The sequence below is a fragment of the Amyelois transitella genome, chromosome 13 (genome assembly GCF_032362555.1).
Source record: "Amyelois transitella isolate CPQ chromosome 13, ilAmyTran1.1, whole genome shotgun sequence".
Taxonomy (NCBI): domain Eukaryota; kingdom Metazoa; phylum Arthropoda; class Insecta; order Lepidoptera; family Pyralidae; genus Amyelois; species Amyelois transitella.
Window position 1 is genome coordinate 9,990,511 of NC_083516.1, and position 20,774 is coordinate 10,011,284.

A 20,774-nucleotide genomic window follows, 5' to 3' on the forward strand; every position below is an offset into this window, starting at 1 on the left:
GTTTTATTTTGTATAAATAACCTACACACTAGTTTTATCACAGATTGGTTTCGTCTAAAGGTTGTTTTTATTAACAAACAATTCAACAATACTAAAAGGCCAATAATGATTTTTGACTTCAAAGCTCATATTAAACAATTAATCAACTTCAAAAGAAAATTAGCTCCTTTATTTTATTCAATTTAAACACTAGCTACATTTTGTTTTAAAATCATTGCTTTTCTTTTTTGAACGTAAGCAAATCTATTACCGCCTTGAAAAAAACCGCAAACAAATCTTCAGAATCACCCGTTACTACTGCCGGTGGCTCCACCTTTCTTTCAGGTTTACAAACGTCATTTGAAGTCTTTCCATTCTTGAGCACATCATCTAATATACTTTCTATATCTATGTGGAACTTCTGCCTGTTAATCAAAGGCACTATCAAATTGTACGTATTGATTTTAGTGTTAATAGATTTTGCTAGTTCTCGATTCAACTCGCTTAGGCGTTCCCATTTCTCTGCCTCGGCGGAGGTGAGGGGGCAAGGTCCTAGCTTTCTCCTGTCACTTTCCACTTCTTTTCTTAATAGTTCTACATCCAAGTCTATCTCTTTGGCCATTGTTATCCATTCAGGTGTAAAACCATTGTTTATGAGCACCTGAAAGAGAATAAGGAAATATATGCTTTATGTCGTATAAATACATATTTATGTCAAATATGTATATACTAAGGCAAAGTTAAGTAAACTTTATTTTTGTAGGAAGAGGGATTTTTTTGTTGGAGATGGGCAAATAACCTATAGGCTATCACCATTTGGATCTCAATTTCATTATTAAGATCACAGGGATGATGTCACGGGTATAAGCGTATAAGCTAGTGTATAATAAACCCTAGAGTAACTTCAAAATTTTTTATCATCGACCTTAACCCACCTCATTTAATTTATGTGTAGTAAAGTCCACATAGGGATTGTTATTCTGTGATTGCAACGGCTTCCCTTTCCCACTCAGATTCTCAAACTCTCCCTTGGACATGGACTCTTGTATCAAATCTTCCACTAATCTATCAAACCCATACTTCGTTTTGATGTCATGTTTATTTCTGTATGGTTCTTTTTTCATTAGTGTGTTTTCTGAAGCGACGGCTTTGGAAATCCTATGTTCCATGACATTGGTGGCTGCCCTCTGGGCTTTAGCTTGGGTCCACTGTTTCTGCCGTTGGAACGGGGTTCCGTGACCGATACCTTCGTAGCTCAGATACTGACGATGTTGCGGGGCTGTATGCTGTAAAGTTTAATTTCAGATTAATGAGAATGTTGACAGTGTTATTAAGTTATCTATGAACATACATACCTATGTAAACTAGAAGGCGGAACTGGGGGTGACATACAAGGGTAGGAGAGGGAGAGAGACTGTTGCTACTCCACAAGCCACAACAGCCAATCACATGCGTTCAACCAATAGCAGCGAAGAGTGTATGTCAACATTTCATATGTCTCAGGCAACCTAGCCTGTATGCTAAATTGCACAAGTAAAGGTTTCATGCATATATACAATCTCCAACACAACATCATTGGCGCTATAGTTTCCCTGGTATAAAACCTAGCCTGGTGGAAGATCTTCCCTTTGGGTTCTTAACTACAAGACCATTCTAAATAAGGTTCATGCATCTTATTTAGATGTTCCTCATTTACCATTTAACAGAGACCCTAGTAAGATTCTTATATGTGATACTATAATATGTAGATTTATAAAAAAACAAACCTGTATATCATAAACAATTTTTTCAGCCTCTTCAACATTCCCCGTATTATGTTTAGTAAGAATTCTGAATGCATTCTCTATGGCCACAAATTTATCCATATCCGCTTCTGGAGAGCCTGAGTCTGGATGGTATTTCTTCGCCAGCTCCAGAAATGCTTTGCGGATGACATCTTGTTTTGAATGCACTGGCACATTCAAAATCTGGTAATATTCCTGTGAAAATATATATTGGTTCAGTAACATCATTTATAGTACCCTGGTTGTGGTGTGATCCAGGAGAAGAGAATTCGGTTTAGGTAATATATCGGAGCGATTTTCGACTGACCTTTCTGACAAAAAGCAGTACAGAAATCAAAGTGATAGATGACATACATACTTTACCTCTATTTTCTTCTTGGTATTTGTTGTTATTGTCCTACAAATTCTGTAACATGAATTTGCCGAACATAGGTGCATAAGGTTATTTATAGAAAAGGTGGCGTACATTTTTGTCAATATCTTATCACATAATGGCAAATTCACCGCAATTTGATAAATTGTATTGAATTGAAAGTGAGTTTGTTGACTGATTTGATTTGAATTATTTTATTTCACAAAAAAATGTTTTGATTGAACATCGAACGGTTTGACAATGACAGACAACGAGCGACCACAGATTAAAAACAATATTAATAGTCGATTAATCGATTTTGAATCATTTCATCTATCGAATATTGTAATTCAATTATTTAGACGATTTATCAAGTGATGACATAAAGAACAACGAGTCGATTAATTAAATGTCATTTTGGGAAGAAGCGACAACTTTGTCTGATTATGCGTGTAAATTAAATTAATTTAGCTTTATTGGTGCAATTACGAATATCTAGGATGTGCTAAGTTTTCAACAGTAACCCCTCAATGTATTAATTTGTAGGAAACTATTGTAAGTTTTGATATAATGGCTATAACACAAGAAGAAGTTATTAGGATGTATCCTATCCATTGGTTGGTTTGGAACAATAGTCATGAAGAATTGAGGTCTTCTTTGGAGTCCAATATGGTAAGAATTATAATTTGTTATTCCCATACGTTTCCCTATGAACAATTTAGCAGATATCACAGTTTGCAGGTTAAAAACTAGTCAGTACACTCTCACAGCGCTAGTATTTCCTTGAAAAACCTCTTCATGGATGGTAAAGATCCATTATAAAGTAGAAAATATTACTTAATTCAACATTCGGAATTTGTAATTGTAGAATCTTAGAATGCACAAGAAAAGTAATGATGAACTGTCTGTTCAACTAGGTATCTGAAAACTTCAAATATAACTGCAGTAAGCATTTCACTTGTGTAGACTATGTATAATAAATATGATTTATTTGTTTTTATTAATTGATATTGTATTAAGTTGAAAAAATATACCTTTCTTTATCTGTTGAATATATGGTGAAAGGGAAAACAAATTCTAATAAGATTTTAGGAACGCTTGACTTCTTTATTTAAAATATAAATATTTTATACCAGTATTAAACACGCACATAAAATACCTTTATATTATCTAGCACATAACAAACCTTTATTTAAAATAGATAAAAGCAAATGGTAAAAGAGAAAACAATTATATGTCTTTCAACGCTAATTAGTTTTTACAAATCTTTTATTGTTTTATGTATTCATTAAAACCATAATTGTTAAAAATATGCCATTATCTTTTCTCTGTTGTAATTAATTGCTGTTATTTATTTGTGATCATTAACTACTAAAACTGGTAAGTTAACAAATATTCTCTGCAAGAAGATCTCAAAAGATGTATTCTTTGCCTATCCCTTCAGGAAAAAGGTCTGATTTTATGTATATATAAATTCCTCCTTCCACACCTCTAAGCAAAAATTAAAGTGGTAAAATTTTTCAGCGAACTTTTGCAGCAAACAATGTCACAGGCAATAGCTAGTCTTTACCTAAGTTAATAGTATTAACTTGGGTAAGTTATTTTGTAAAAAAAATGATGATTTCACAGTTAATTAGTCATTGGCTCCATATAAATATTTATAAAAGGCGTAATGAAGATATAAAATAATCTTATCTTTTGAGTCATAAATATTGTAGCCTAAGCATGGGCTAATGAAGCCAAACAATTAACATGGACACATCATATGTTTAATCTTATTATCACTGAAGCCATACTGCTTACGTGGTGTATGGATTTTTAAAAATATTGTCTATTTTAACATATTTGTAGAAATTATTATGTACAAGCTAACTATGAGAAAAAATGAAAGGTATTTTTTTGGAAACAAGAACAAGTACAAATTAAGTAACATAGGATAATGATGACTGACTGCAGAAGTTATGAAACTGTGTGGCAGATGTCAACGCCCACCTCCAGAAATCATTTATATAATGTGTTTCCTTAATCTTTGTCATCTTATGATGATATGATTATATTGATATATACTTTAAAGTTTAAAGGTTAGATAGCATTCAGTGAAGACCTTTCGGTGCATCCATTCATAAAATACTAATATTATAAATTCAAAAGTAAGTTTGTTTCTTTGTAACCTCATTGAAGTTAAACCACTTAACTGTTTTTATGAAATGGTGCATACATGTTATGTGGAATATGGAAAAAGATATATGATAGTATCCTCACAGGCACGGCTGTAGGCGAAAGCTAGTCATTTATAATCAATCCTTGAAGTATGACAAACTTATAGGATCTATTATCTTACCAAGGATATCACCAGTTACACTGACTTACCCAAATATCATTGTGAATTTGGCATTATTGAAGAAAATACTGCAGTGAAGTTTGTTACCATTTCTTCTGCACTGACACTTAGTAAGCGGCAGTAAACCAAGTTTTAAGTTATTTATTTGACATCAACCAATTTATTTATTTTATTTTATTTATTTATTATTACACATAACAGAATACAACTAAGTACATGTAATAAGATAAAAAAGAAATAGTAGAAACAGATCTGGGTCGTATTCCACAGGATGTGTTTATGCAAAAAACAAACAGGGAAAGAGTTCCATGCGTTAAATTTTGTGAAAACAAAAGAAAGGATAATAATTAAGTGATATTTGAAATGTCCCATAACAATGAAAGAAAATATTGAATTATAAAAAAAAAATGAATCGCTTTGAACTGTCTGAAGCTGCTTGCTTTCAATATATATTCGTGACCTAACACCATTATTTGACCATCTAGCGTATAATTATTTTCTAAAGAAATCTATTTGACAACCAGTGATTGCATTTTCCAGTTTACGCCTGAAGACATAGAGAAAAAGGACCCGAGGGGTCGAACCCCTTTACTCCTTGCTGTCACCTTAGGCCACATAGAGTCGGTCAGGTTGCTCATCGATGCTGGTGCTGATGTCAACTGTGAGAAAGATGGATGGACTGGTGAGTGGTAGTCCGCTAGGCTACAGTTATATGTTAGATTGGTTTAAATGTACCATAATTTACACACATACATACATATAATCACGTCTTTATCCCTTGTGGGGTAGACAGAGCCAACAGTCCCAAAGACTTATAGGCCATATTCAGCTGTTTGGCTTAAAGATAGAATTGAGATTAAAATAGTGACAGGTTGCTAGCCTGTCGACTAAAAGAAGAATCCCAAGTTTATAAACCTATCCCTTAGTCGCCTTTTACGACATCTATGAGAAAGAGATGGAGTGATCCTATTCTTTTTTATACTGGTGCCGGGAACCATACGGCACTGTACAAACATACATACATATAATCACGTCTATATAGTAATCTATTTGAATCTCAATTCTATCATTAAGCCGAACAGCTCACCGTGGCCTTTCAATCTTTTGAAGGCCATTAGCTCTGTTTACCCCGTAAGATATATAGACGTGATTGTACGTATGTGTGAAAAAAATGGCTGTCTTCTCCCCCTCCAGCGGTCCAAGAAGCAACGGCGACTGGCGATGCGGAGTTACTGTCATTAGTTCTCTCAAGGCGCGACTACCAGCGTCTGCACGCGCGCTCCGGAGGCATTCCCGAGCTGTTACACAAACTGTCTTTGGCACCAGACTTCTATGTTGAGATGAAGTGGGAGTTCACCAGTTGGGGTAAGTTCTTGTTGTTACATATATACATACATATAATCACGTCTATATCCCTTGCGGGGTAGACAGAGCCATCAGTCTTGAAAAGACTAAAATGATGATGAAATTGAGATTCAAATAGTGACAGGTTGCTAGCCAATCGCCTAAAAGAATAATCCCAAGTTTATAAGCCTATCGCTTAGTCGCCTTTAACGACATCCGTGGGAAAGAGATGAAGTATATATAGCATACGGCACATTTTTCTCCAATTTAAGTTTTTTTTATAATATAAGTGCTGTGTGGTTCCCGGCACTAATACAAAATAGAATTAGACCACTCCATCTATTTCCCATGGGTGTCGTAAAAGGCGACTAAGGGATAGGCTTATAAAATTGCGATCCTTTTTTTTAGGCGATGGGCTAGCAACCTGTCACTATTTTGATCTCAATTCCATCATTAAGCCGAGCAGCTGAACGTGGCCATTCAGTCTTTTCGGGACTATTGGCTCTGTCTACCCGGTAAGGGATATAGACGTGACTATATATATATGTATGTATGTTTTTTTATATTACCTACATATTTGTTGTATCAAAAAAAAAAATTATATGATTATTATTATTTTTATTTTTGCTTCAGTGCCTCTCGTGTCGCGCATGTGCCCGTTCGACACGTACAAAGTTTACAAACGCGGCGGCAACGTGCGCGTGGACACCACGCTCGTCGGCTTCGAGAACAATCGATGGCAGAGGGGCGACAGGACTTACATATTTAGAGGGCAGGGTGGGTGTGGACATACATACATAGTACATACATATATACTTACATACATACATACATATATATATACGGCCGATGAAAATGCTGCAGTGTAGTTTGTTCCGCCGCTTCTTTTTTTTACAAATGCGCTTTGGAAGCGGTAGTAGTTGTAATTGGATTTAAGTTATGTGACGTCAATGAGTGATACCTTGTATCCAATTTTGAAAATAAATCTATTCTCTTCTATTCTATAATCACGTCTATATCCCTTGCGACCACTCCATCTCTCTCCCATGGATGTCGTAAAAGGAGACTAAGGGGTAGGCTTATTTACTTGGGATTCTTCTTTAAGGCGATGAGCTAGCGACCTGGCACTATTTGAATCTCAATTCTATCTTAAAGCCAAATAGCTCGACGTGGCCTATCAGTCTTCAAAAGACTGTTGGCTCTATCTACCCCGCAGGGATATAGACGTGATTATATTTATGTATGTATGTTTGTTTGTATGTATGTATGTATGCATGTATGTTTGTTTGTATGTTTGTATGCATGTATGTTTGTTTGTATGTTTGTATGTATGTATGTTTGTTTGTATGTATGTATGTTTGTATGTATGTATGTATGTTTGTATGTTTGTTTGTATGTTTGTTTGTTTGTTTGTATGTATGTATGTATGTTTGTCCCGTGCAGGGCGGACGGCCAGCCTGATCGAGCTGGACCACGAGGCGGGTACGTCGTGGTGCGAGCAGCTGCAGCCGCTGGAGCCGGGCGCGCCGCCCGCCGCGCCCGCGCCGCCTGCGCACGCGCTGCGCCAGAGGCTCACCTCGCCGCTCGCCATCAATTACTTGGACACGGATAAGATTAGTTTCGAAAGGTGAGATAGTTTCAGATTTGTCTAAGTATTTGTCTTTTTCTCTCTCGTTTTATTGTTTTTTCCTTCGATTTATCTTTCTGTTACAATGCTGTTATAAGTATGTAATAGCGTTGTGGGTTGCATGACTATGTTACATGTATACTTTATTTTATTATTAATGTAATATATACTATTTGAATCTCAGTTCTATCATTAAGCCAAATAGCTGAACGTGGCCATTCAGTCTTTTCAAGACTGTTGGCTCTGTCTACCCCACAAGGGATATAGACGTGATCATATGTATGTATGTATGTATTAATGTAATATTATGTAACTGTTTATTATTCCTAAATAAAGTAATATATAAAAAAAATAATTTAAAAAATTATGATCCTCGTCCTTTGTGGGCTCGGGATGCACCTTTGACCACAATTCTGGATTAAATAAGTCTGGATTAATTAAATAAGTTTTTACACGAAATGACTATCTGACCTGCCCAACCTTTACAGGGGAATCTAACATTTATTGAATCATGATGACACATCTAGTTGTCTGAATGCGCTATTCAACGTCAAGGCCTCCCCCAAGGAACGATACTAAGACCTTCACAATTTATTAAACACACATTTAAACTAATTTTGTTCAGTGTGAAAGATAAATTTGTTGTGAATAAACGTGATCTTTTCTTTATCATGAAAAAGTAAACAACAACGAGTGCAAATGGTATAGCGCCATATAATGTGCGCCATTTTTCAAACGGTGTTCTCCAAGGTTGTACTTTGAGACCTTTACAATTTATAAATCACTTTTTTATGGTACAGTTTATCAAGGTTTTATTTTTAATTTGCCAGGAATAAAAGCGGCATCTGGGGCTGGAGGCAAGACAAGACGGAAAACGTTAACGGCTACGAATGCAAGGTGTTCAGCGCCAACAACGTGGAGCTGGTCTCCAAGACTCGCACCGAGCATCTACCCCCCGGGGAGAGGAAGTCTTCCCCCAGGGCCCCATTGGCCGGGCTGCTGGCTTTGGCCGAACCTGGTACTCCTACTGGGGATAGCACACCGCTTTTGACACCGGATAATGTAACTATAAATTTATACTAATATTATAAAACTGAAGAGTTTGTTTGTTTGTTTGAACGCGCTAATCTCAGGATTTACTGGTTCGAATTGAAAAATTCCTTTTGCGTGGAATACACCATTTATCGAGGAAGGCTTTAGGCTATATAACATCACGCTGCAACTATAAGGAGCAAAGAAATAATGGAAAAAAAAAAAACCGGGAAAATTATTCAACCTTGAGGGCTTCAATAATGCCCAAAATGACTATTCTACGCGGACGAAGTCGCGGTCACAGCTAGTAATATTATATAGTATTTAAGTAGAAGAGAGCTTCGGTGGTCAAATCGGTAAGGTTCCCGATTAAAATGCGTACCTATTGCGCAAAATGGCACAGGTTCGAATCCCACCACTGCCATGTACCAATGACTATTTTCGAAGTTATGTACATTAGTTTGAATACTAACCGATGCTCTTACGGTGAGGGAAAACATTGCGAGGAAACTTGCACATTCAGGCAACTGGATGTGTAACCATGATCGATCCAATACGGGTTAGGTTTCCCTGCAAAGGTTGCTTAGGTCAGATGGGAGTCGATTCGTGTAAAAACCTGACTCACAAGGACTGATAGGTCACGTTCAACTGTTTGGCTCAATGATTTAATCGGGATTCAAATAGAGACAGGTTGCTAATCCGTCTCCTAAAAGAAGAATTCCAAGTTTTTATATCTTACTCGCCTTTTAAGACGTCCATGGGAAAGAGATAGGAGTGGTATGCGAGGTATACTTGATTTTGAAGTTAGTAATAGTAGTTTGTAGTAACCAAATACAGCATGAGACAAGTAGCAGATGTTGTCTAATTAAGCCAAGAGACGTGATAATAATGCGACGTATTTTCACGAAATTAATAATAAATATTACATCACACACACTTCATAGATCACACTTAGGTACTATTATAATTTTTATATATTAATTTCTTTGTCTTTTCGATACTATCTATGTATTAGTGAACAGAGGAAACTTTATTGGTTTATGCACCATAGTATAAGATAATATTAATACGCAACCATGTAACTGTTTGTTTCCCTAATAAAGATAAAAATAAAAAATAAAATAAAAGTATTAAGATAATGCCGAAATACGTAAAATGACGAGCTGTCAACGAAACCGTTTGTCCGTGCCAGGAGCAGCCGCCGGCCGGCAGCCGGTCCGGCGAGAGCGCGGCGCTGCCGTGGCCGGAGTACTTCGGCGGCGGCGGCGCGCGGGACGTGGGCCGGCCGCGGGAGGTCGCCACCAAACTGCAGAAGTTCAAGGCGACGCTGTGGCTGTGCGAGGATTATCCGCTGGAGGTAGACTCGAGATGATGTCATGTTGGTTTTCTCAAAGTGTGTTGCTGGTCGTGGAGGAGAGCAGGGCCCATGATGAGCCCCCGCCAAGCTGCAGAAGTTCAAGGCGACGCTGTGGCTGTGCGAGGATTATCCGCTGGAGGTAGACTCGAGATGATGTCATGTTGATTTTCTCAAAGTGTGTTGCTGGTCGTGGAGGAGCCCAGGGTCCATGATGAGCCAATGTAAGTAAGCCCCCACCAACCTGCAGAAGTTCAAGGCGACGCTGTGGCTGTGCGAGGATTATCCGCTGGAGGTAGACTTGAGATGATGTCATCTTGATTTTCTCAAAGTGTGTTGCTGGTCGTAGAGGAGCCCAGGGTCCATGATGAGCCAATGTAAGTAAGCCCCCACCAAACTGCAGAAGTTCAGGGCGACGCTGTGGCTGTGCGAGGACTATCCGCTGGAGGTAGACTCGAGATGTCATGTTGGTTTTCTCAAAGTGTGTTGCTGGTCGTAGAAGAGCCCAGGGTCCATGATGAGCCAATGTAAGTAAGCCCCCACCAAGCTGCAGAAGTTCAAGGCGACGCTGTGGCTGTGCGAGGACTATCCGCTGGAGGTAGACTTGAGATGATGTCATGTTGGTTTTCTCAAAGTGTGTTGCTGGTCGTGGAGGAGTCCAGGGTCCATGATGAGCCAATGTAAGTAAGCCCTTACCAAGCTGCAGAAGTTCAAGGCGACGCTGTGGCTGTGCGAGGACTATCCGCTGGAGGTAGACTTGAGATGATGTCATCTTCGTTTTCTCAAAGTGTGTTGCTGGTCGTGGAGGAGCCCAGGGTCCATGATGAGCCAATGTAAGTAAGCCCCCGCCAAGCTGCAGAAGTTCAAGGCGACGCTGTGGCTGTGCGAGGACTATCCGCTGGAGGTAGACTTGTGATGATGTCATGTTGATTTTCTCAAAGTATGTTGCTGGTCGTGGAGGAGCCCAGGGTCCATGATGAGCCCCCGCCAAGCTGCAGAATTATCCGCTGGAGGTAGACTCGAGATGATGTCATGTTGATTTTCTCAAAGTGTGTTGCTGGTCGTGGAGGAGCCCAGGGTCCATGATGAGCCAATGTAAGTAAGCCCCCACCAAGCTGCAGAAGTTCAAGGCGACGCTGTGGCTGTGCGAGGACTATCCGCTGGAGGTAGACTCGAGATGATGTCATGTTGATTTTCTCAAAGTGTGTTGCTGGTCGTGGAGGAGTCCAGGGTCAATGATGAGCCAATTTAAGTAAGCCCCCACCAAGCTGCAGATGTTCAAGATTATGTTACGGCTGTGCGAAGATGACCTCCCCTGGAGGTGAAGCCGAGATCATATGTGATCTAATCTTCCTAGAGTATGTTTCAATTAAGTCTACCTTATGGAGGAGCCGTATATATTATTACGGCTATTTGCCTTGCGGGATAGACTGAGCTAAACCGTCTAAAAAAGACCGAAAGGCCACATTCAGCAGTATATGACTTTTTATAGAATTGAGATTCAAATAGTGACAGGTTGCCAGCCCATCGCCTAAAAGGAGAAGCCCAAGTTTATTAGTCTATCCTTCAGTCGCCTTTTACATATCAATGGGAAAGAGATAGAGTGATTCTATTCTTTACTACCGGGAACCACAGCACGCCTCACTACTCGATTCCCCACAAGTAAACTTTAGTCGCTCTTTACGCAGGATAATGTCATCTTATTTTTTATATTGCCGCGTGACCTTTTCTGAAAAGTCTCCGTTCACAAATTTAACTTATAATTTTGAAACATTTGTTCACAGTTGCAAGAGCAAATAATGCCGATCTTGGACCTGATGGCTGCAATATCGTCTCCGCACTTCGCCAAACTGAAGGACTTCATACAGATGCAGTTGCCAGCCGGCTTCCCGGTCAAGATAGGTGAGTCTAGTTAACCTTAAAAAATCTCAGCTTGACCAGGTTATAATTGTACCGCTTCTTCTGCACTGACGCCTTGGAAGCGGCAGTAAACTTAGTTTTAAGTAATTTATTTGACGTCAACCAATGTTGTTAAACTATACGTTTTGGCAATTATTAAGCGATATGAAGTATCCTATAATAATGAATAAAAACAACGAGGAATGAGAGAACTCATCGCACTAGTGATAAATTAACTTTAAATGTGTCCACTTCGCCTGATTTCAACGTTCTGGCAAAGTTTTCTGTCACTCACACATGCGTACAAGGTGAAAAAAAAATTGAAGATGCTTCAATTTTTTTTCAAACCACCTTCCGTCCGCCTTTTTTTCTATGTCTATGCATACCACAGTCTTTTTCAAAAATTCCCCGTTTAATTTTATATTATTTTAGTTAATAACCGTGCGATTCCTGGCACAAATGATAAAAAGAATTGGACTACTCCATCTCGTTCCCATGGATATCGTAAAAGGCGACTAAGGGATAGGCTTACAAACTTGGTATTCTTCTTTTTAGGCGATGGGCTAGCATACATACATACATACATAAAAATCACGCCTCTTTCCCGGAGGGGTAGGCAGAGACTACCTCTTTCCACTTGCCACGATCTCTGCATACTTCTTTCGCTTCGTCCACATTTATAACTCTCTTCATACAAGCTCGGCGGTTTCGGGTACTTTTGACCTGACCCTTTACCAGGACGTCCTTAATTTGATCAAGATACGTTCGTCTAGGTCTTCCCACGCCGACCTTTCCCTCCACACTCTTATTGTATATGTATGGGCTAGCAACCTGTCACTATTTGAATCTCAATTCCATCATAAAGCCAAACAGCTGAATGTGGCCTATCAGTCTTTTCAAGACTGTTGGCTCTGTCTACTCCGCAAGGGATATAGACGTGATTATATAATATGTATGTATGTAGTTGATAACATATTGCCATTCTGTTCCAGAAATCCCCCTGTTCCACGTGCTGAACGCGCGGATAACTTTCGGCAACATCTTCGCGACAGAGACGCCGGTCGCTCACGTAGAGTGCATACACGAGGGCAACAGGCTCTCCTGCGTGGTCGACGATGCTTGCTTCAGGTAACATTACTCTCACCAGGAGGGGTAGGCAGAGACTATCTAATCTCAATAATCTTTCCACATGCCACGATCTCTGTGTACAACATTCGCTCCGTCAACATTTACTCAATCACGCCTCTGTCCCGGAGGGGTAGGTAGAGACTACATCTTTCCATTTGCCACGATCCCTGCATACTTCTTTTGCTTCATACAGATTCATTACTCTCTTCATGCAAGCTCGACAGTTTCGGATATTCTAGATCTGACCAGGTCTTTTGCCAGGATGTGCTTAATTTGATCAAGATACGTTCGTCTAGGCCTTCCCACTCCGATCTTTCTATCCACACTCTCCTTGTATATCTGCTTAGTCAACCTGCTATCGTTCATCGTCTTCTTTCACATCACAATGGGAATCATAACACGCTGTTCCTTATTACTTTCTACCTAAAATCTATGCGATCTTATAGATTTAAGGGGATTTCTAAAAGTGGAGAAATAGAGGAACGATATCCCAGGTACATAAAATAATGCATCATTTCCGCAGGCAGTTACGCAGAGACTACATCTCTCCATTTGCCATGATCCCTGCATACTTCTTTTGCTTCATCCACATTAGATAGATAGATAAAACTCTTTATTGCACCATAAGAGTAAAACATACATACAATGCAATCTCTTCCAGTCAACCTTTGGGTGGAAGGAAACCAAACAGGAGATTGGCGTTGGCGCACAGCAAGATAGATAAATGTTTAATCATAATACAATGCCCACAGAATACATAATATATATACAGCTATATATAATGCATTTAAATATATTCATAATGATATAATACTAGAGGCCGCCCGCGACTTCGTCCGCATGGAATCAATCTCGCGGGAACTTCGGGATGAAAAGTTAGCCTTTACGTTATTCTGGGTTTTGAGCTACCTTCATACCAAATTTCATCGTAATCGGTTCAGTAGATTTGCGTGAAAGAGTTACAAACATCCATACTGACATACTCACAAACTTTTGAAAGAGAGAAAAGAGAAAGAGAGAGAGAGAGAGATTTATAATATTATTTTTTATTAATGTCACAGCGTCGGCCGTGGATATCGCGACGCGGCCCACGTGAACGGGCTGGCGTGCCACCTCGACGATGAGGAGGGGCTGCTGCAGTACGCCATACAGCAGAGTCTCATGGAGCCTGGAACTAGCGACGAACAGGTTATTATTATCATTATAAATAAATTATAAATTTATACGGGACAAATTACACAGATTGAGTTAGCCTCGAAGTAAGTTCGAGACTTGTGCTACGAGATACTAACTCACCGATACTATATTTGTGTAATAAATACTTATATAGATAAACATCCAAGACCCAGGCCAATCAGAAAAAGTTCTTTTCTCATCATGCCCTGGTCGGGATTCGAACCCGGGACCTCCGGTGTCACAGACAAGCGTACTACCGCTGCGCCACAGAGGCCGTCAACATACATATTGCCACGAGGAAACATGCACATTCAGGCAACTGGATGTGTAACCATGATCGATCCAATACGGGTTAGGTTCCCCTGCGAAGGTTGCCGAAGTCAGATGGGAGTCGCTTCGTGTAAAAACCTGATTCACCCAATCCCGGATCCATGGTCAAGAGTTTACTCTTGTCCAGATTAGTGAAGATGTAACCGGGACTATAGTTAGGGAAAATAAGAAAATACATGTTGCCACGTCTATAGCCCTTGTAAAGTAGACAGAGCCAACAGTCTTGAAAAGACTGCAAGGCCACGTTCAGCTGTATGGCTTGATTTTTTTGATTGATAATTGAGATTGAAATAGTGACAGGTTGGCCCATCGCCTACAAGAAGAATGCCAAGTTTATTAAGGCACCTTTTTATGTTATCATGGGACAGATATGGAGTGGTCCTATTCTAAAGTGCCGGATACCACACGGCACAATGAAAGTATTTACTATCAAATATTGTATCGTTGAGTTAGTATCTCGTAACACAAGTCTCGAATGTACTTCGAGGCTAACTCAATCTGTGTAATTTGTCCCGTTTATATTTACCTACTGCCCGCGACGTTGCGTGTTTATTTTCACATAAATTTGGTTATATTTAAACTTATTTAAATACTTATCATCCGCGACGTGTGCGCATGTATATGTTCACGTGATATTTACTTGATACCCAGGTGGACGTGTGGGAAGCCCTGCGCGGCGCGCGGCCCACTTCGCCGTGCGGCCGCGGCGCCCCCGTAGATCTATTAGAGGCTGAAGAGGCGCAGCTACAGAGGTAACGTGCATACATACACACATACACGTAGAAAAAAAGGCGGACGGAGTGTGGCTTGGTAAAAAGTGAAGCATCGTATTGGCGGCGTTGTATGCATGTGTGAGTGAGAGAAAACTGCTTGCCACTTCGTGAGATAATCTATGACGCTTCTATAATGTAATAGCGGCCGACTGTCACATTAATGTTGAGTGTGTGGGTGAGGCATGTATAAATTATAGGTGCTTCATTTTGCCGTGTTACAAAACTCCGTCCGCTTTTTTTTCAATCTTTGTAATTTGTCCCAAATATATTTATAGATTCAAGATTACTTTCATGTTATGCTTTTGTTGACATTGGTATTAAATATATTAAAATAACAATATATATTTGTACGTGATATGATTATTTCCATGTTAATATACATAAGTTAATATATTTGTTTGCAGACGACGGCGTTTATAATATTTTGTGTGTGCTCAAGTGTGAATTTGTTACTGCACTATTTTTTAAGTTATTACCAGACGTTTCATATTTATATAAAAAATCGTCTAATTATGAGACATATATTTTAAAATAAAAAACGTGGGACAATTGACTATTTATTTATGCAATGCATGGAATTCTATCATATTTATTTTGAACAGAGGGTTTTTTTTATTAGCGGGCTATAAGGCGTGTCTCTTTTCCGTCTTGATGTGCACTCGCCTTTAGTTTGATCTTTCTCAGCCGCGGTAGTTCACGCGGTAGTAGTCTGTGACACCAGAGGTTCCGGGTTTGAATCTCGAAATTTCTCAAATTCTTCCTGGGTTTTGAATGTTTATCTATATATGTATGTATTATAAAATTTAATATCGTCGAGTTGGTATCTCGTAATACAAATCTCCAACTTACATCGAAGTCAACTCAATCTGTGTAACCTGTCCCGTATTTATTTATTTCCATCTATTCTTAAGACTGATCGAGGATAAACTCGCACGATTTAAGTACATCTCTCACTGCTTAGAGTGCTTCTTTGAGTAGTAACCGCTAGCGTTCCACAGGGCGATCGAGGGGTTTTAACGCGCATTGGCTCTCGGGCGCTCCCCCTCCCCCTCCCCGCCGCCCGCGGACTTCGAGCGTTAGAGCTGTCAGTACGTGAGAAGACACTCGTACTCTACGCGTTACAATACAATTTACTCTTACAGTCAGAGTATCTCACTAAAGTAGTAACTTAAGTGGAATACTTGAGTTTTACAAGGAGATCGGGGAGTCTCACGCGTGCTGGCATCATCAAACGCCCTCCCTTAATCTAGGTAGATTGTATTCGCTAGAGAAGTAGAGTAAACCGCTAGCGTTCCGCAGGGCGATCGAGGAGTCCCTGCGCGCCCTGTCCCTCCCCGGCGCGCCCCCCGCCGCACCCCCCACCCCCCCCTCCCCGGCGGAGGGCGAGCTGCAGCGCGCGCTAGAGCTGTCTGCGCGCGAGCAGGCGCGGCGGGAGCTCGAGCTGGCGGCCGACCAGCGCGCCCTGGACGAGGCGCTGCGGCTCTCGCTGCGGGAACACTGGTCAGTGCCGCACAATGTTCATCAGGTCTTTGTCCCTCACAGAGTAGCAGAGGTACAAGTTTCGAGAAGATTGCGACGTTCGGCGTAATGATGGAATTCGAGATTCAAATAGTGACAGTTTGCTAGATCATCGCGTTGTTTGGGATATTATGTAAAAGTAGACGTTACATATAGGTTTATAATAATAATAATAATAATCTTTATTGCAGCTATAAAATGCCATGTCACAATAAAGAAAACAATTGTCACAGTGTTATGTTTAAGGACTGTGAGGGAATCGCGTCATTCGGGTAAGGTTGCAAAAGGTTGTCAGATGAGAGTAGGTTCGTGTAAAAACCTGAGTCTTCCAATCCAGGATTCATGATCAAAGGCAGCCCCGGGCTCCTCTCCAGAGTAGTGAGGATGCAACCGAGACTAAAGCCAGGAGAAAGACGGAAGTCGCTTCGTATAACCTAATTTACCCAATCGAATTCGAATTTATATCTAAGAAAATACATTCGGGTGTATACATCACAAGGTTCACATATTGTTATTAATATGTTTTTATTTATTCTCATTCATATTTGTAAATTTTACTTTCAGATCTCATTAAAGACTTTAAAAGCGTCCACCAAAAGAAGACTTACGCCTAAAGGTACATTAAATTAGTTATATATACTATACCCATAGACGTATATAAAGGCGGACGGAGTGTGGCTTGAAAAAAAGTGAAGCAACGAAATCGCGGCGTTGTACGCATTATATACATATAAATAACATGCCATTTCGTGAGATAATCTATGACACGTCATGATGTAATGGTGGCCGACTGTCACACTATTAGTGAGAGTGTGTGCGAAAGGCGTGTATATACACAATGGGCTATGTATATACACGCCTTAGAATAGAATAGATTTATTTTCAAAATTGGATACAAGGTATCATTTATTGACGTCACATCACTTAAATCTAATTATAACTGCTACCGCTTCCAAAGCGCATGTGTAGAAGAAGCGGCGGAACAAACTACACTGCAGCCTACTATTGGGGCTTCATTTTGCCGTGTAGTAAAACTCCGTCCGCCTTTTTTTCTACGTCTATGACAAAACCATTATTGACTGTATTTATTCCGGCATTGCGATATGTATAGACTGTGACTATAGTGAGATGTCTTATAACCAAGTGATTTGGTAGATTTTTATATTGAAAGAAACAGTTTCGAAAAGAGGTACATTAGACTTTACTTTGTGCTTTTTCACGCGATGTTTATACACTTGCTGGGTCTAACTAGTCGCATGTCTGTGTCATACTATCAAGATGAGCAATCATTGATGTATCAAGATAATGACTTACACAAAGATTTTTCTTAAAATTGTTTTCCAAAATTAAAGTATGTTCATAAATTTTAGGTTATAAATAATAAATATGAGAATAATGTTTTTAAAGTTTATTTGTATCATCGTGCAATGAAGAAAATTTTGTGTAATAACCAGTATTAAAGATGTGAATGCCAGTGTGGGTTCAAACATTATTGGCAATTTTTTTTTTTCATATTCTTAGCAAATTGGATTTTGTCAATGATTGAAAACAAAAATATGAATGTTTGCTCACGAAATGTAAATTGAAATGTGATTGAGTACTGGAATTGAGTCGCAATACAATATTACCATTTTTATATGTTACACCCATGTACATGCGCAGGAGTTTTAATTTTGTATGGCGCGAAATGTTAGAGCGGTTAAGCCAATCAGAGGGCGCCATTTGAACCCGCGATCTGAACTATCCGCGTTGTACAACTATTATGGATTTCAAGATTAATTTACTTGTAATAAGGTCGGTTTTAATTTGGCTTAATTCGACGGTAGGTTGCGCTATTTTGCGCCGTCGAATTTTGTTGAAGCGACTTATAAACGTGGTAGTACTGGCTAATCCGCCATTTTGATATTGTTACTGTAAGGTAAACTGATTCTTTAGAAATTTTTTTTTATATTTTGATTTCGCAAACATGCTTCTACTGAAACTAGATATATTTTAGGTCCTTTTAACGTCGTGTTTATAATAAAAATTGAACTGAAGCAATTTTTTGAAATAACAAGATTTTACTTGAAATTAATTAAATAAAAATACATATTAGACGGGTTTGTCCCGAAGCTCACTTCTACACTTATTATGACATATCCGTGCCAAATTTAATCAAAATATGTGCCCACTAGTTCTTGAGTTAATTCGTAACAAACGCTCAGATTCTTTTTCAACTTAAGCACGGATATAAATACTTGAGTTTTAACCACGCCTTTGGCTTATTTCATTGTTTTTGTAATTATAAGTGGAGCGGTCAATCGGCGTCCCGATAACTAAATATGAATCGATCTACGGCTCCTTTCGTAAGCCCTCAGGTGTTTTCGCGCTCCGAAATAAACTCACATGTTGTCTCTGTCATGTTATTCGGAAGGAGACAGAGATAGGAACAGTTAAAACAAAGCGGCGCATTCGTCAATTGAAAGAGTTAACGAAAAACACCGAGCACCGCTCGGCCGTCCAGGTATATTCTTTTGATCAGACCAGTTATCTATCAGCAGTTTACCATACAGTATTTTTTTTCTATATATTTTATATATTCTATTTAGTAATGATGTAAGTCTGGCAATAAATGTATGTATTTAGGTTAGTGTGCAATATATTTATACGTACTTACATGTTTTGTATTTATGAATCAAAGTCGCTGAGGGAGCAGCATTGTCTTTTCTATACAACACAAGTTCTATGTCATTTCAGTTTTAAACTCTTCGTTTAATGTCAATTTCTTTTGCTTAGTTTCTATAAAACCTACAAAATGTATTAAATAAAATATCTCGCATTTTGTACCTGCTGACGTAGAAAATTAATTCCTTGGCGTCTATGACCAAAAGTAATGAAAATTATTACAGCAGCATGACTTATTACGTTTTACGGCGGGCGGTTAATTAAGGTTGATTGATATTAATAGAGTAAAATCGTCTACACAAAAAATACAAAACCTTGTAAGTACGGTCAACATCACATTCACCTGCCCAAATTCATTGCAAATTTGTCTCTACTACGACGTCATAGGTATTACGCATGGTAACTTGATATGCGGTTAACTGTACATTCAATAAGGTTTTTTTACAAGCTTTTTTCTGGCTTAAGCTGTCGCCTGACTGTAATTAAATCATGGTAGTAAAATATCTTTTTGTACTGAAATTTTGGTATACGTATAGGTACTTTGTAGCTAGGTGCGTGAAATAAGATAAAATTTAATCATGAAGCTTATTTTACAACCATTTACTTCGTAATCTTATATTAAAAATTCACGTGTCACAATGTTCGTTCCCGTACTCCTCCGTAACGGCTTGACCGATTCTCATGAAATTTTTGGCCGATTCTCATGAAATTTTGTGAGCATATTGAGTAGGTCTGAAAATCGGCCGATATCAATTTTTCATACCCACAAAATGCAAAACAACGTTTTTTTCCTGGACACCTAGTATGTATTGAACATGCGTATACATAAATATATACATGTGTGTATACATGCGTATGTCTGTTTGTATGATGGATCACTTAATTTATGTATTTGACATCTGTCACTCAAATCAAGCTGAACGAATGTTTACATATATTCATAATCGTATGTAAACATTTGTATCGGTCCAAATTGTACCCGTGTCGAAGGCAGACATTACATTAATATTGTATTATTGAATAGGAAAAGATACCCTTTAAACTCTACTCATATGCGGTAATTCAAACCACAATACCATAGCGGTGACTTACAACAATAATTTCCACTTCAATATATTTTATTTTTTTAAGCAATTATTATCATATTTGTATAAATATAATGTTTTGTATTCGTCTGCTATTTTAATTATTTTATATGGCTGTTTTTATTTATTGATTCCAAATATATAACCATTTCTCACATCACGAGAAAAGTATATTAGTATAATTTTAGTTTAAATGTTACTCAGCAGACTTATACAAGACAAGTAGCGCCCTCTTTATATGCAATATAAATACTGTATAAACTTGTCACACGTAAAATATACATATAATATACAAACCTTCCTCATTCCCTCGTGTACAACCAATGTATATTAATGTTATTGTATTATATTTCTGTATATTGAATTTTTAAACGATGTTTTATTTTAT

The 20,774-nt window shown here is 38.6% G+C and overlaps 3 protein-coding genes across 5 annotated transcripts in view; 1 reads left to right on the forward strand and 2 right to left on the reverse strand.

Annotated features, from left to right (window-relative positions):
• The window catches only part of LOC106137183 (AP-2 complex subunit mu), a 127,538-nt gene that overhangs the window by 63,866 nt on the left and 42,898 nt on the right, over nucleotides 1-20,774 (reverse strand). The gene's annotated exons all lie outside the window — the stretch shown is intronic.
• Nucleotides 3-2,374, reverse strand: LOC106137180 (dnaJ homolog subfamily C member 28). 3 transcript variants are annotated; one of them, XM_060947200.1, is made up of 4 exons: nucleotides 2,118-2,374; nucleotides 1,746-1,958; nucleotides 915-1,265; nucleotides 3-640 (listed from the first exon to the last, which is right to left on the reverse strand). In XM_060947200.1, the coding sequence occupies exons 1-4, from the start codon at nucleotides 2,229-2,231 to the stop codon at nucleotides 212-214; spliced, it is 1,107 nt and encodes a 368-aa protein (XP_060803183.1). In that variant the 5' UTR covers nucleotides 2,232-2,374; the 3' UTR covers nucleotides 3-211. The 3 variants fall into 3 exon arrangements, with proteins under 3 accessions (XP_060803183.1, XP_013193423.1, XP_060803184.1); XM_013337969.2 differs by having other exon boundaries at nucleotides 2,127-2,372; XM_060947201.1 differs by having other exon boundaries at nucleotides 2,122-2,236.
• Nucleotides 2,522-20,758, forward strand: LOC106137179 (ankyrin repeat domain-containing protein 13D). The gene is made up of 13 exons (XM_060947254.1): nucleotides 2,522-2,787; nucleotides 4,997-5,138; nucleotides 5,651-5,821; nucleotides 6,434-6,577; nucleotides 7,244-7,427; nucleotides 8,258-8,489; nucleotides 9,652-9,816; nucleotides 11,598-11,715; nucleotides 12,705-12,840; nucleotides 13,902-14,028; nucleotides 14,998-15,098; nucleotides 16,419-16,619; nucleotides 17,202-20,758. Coding segments are annotated over exons 1-13 (1,824 nt in total). The 5' UTR covers nucleotides 2,522-2,685; the 3' UTR covers nucleotides 17,203-20,758.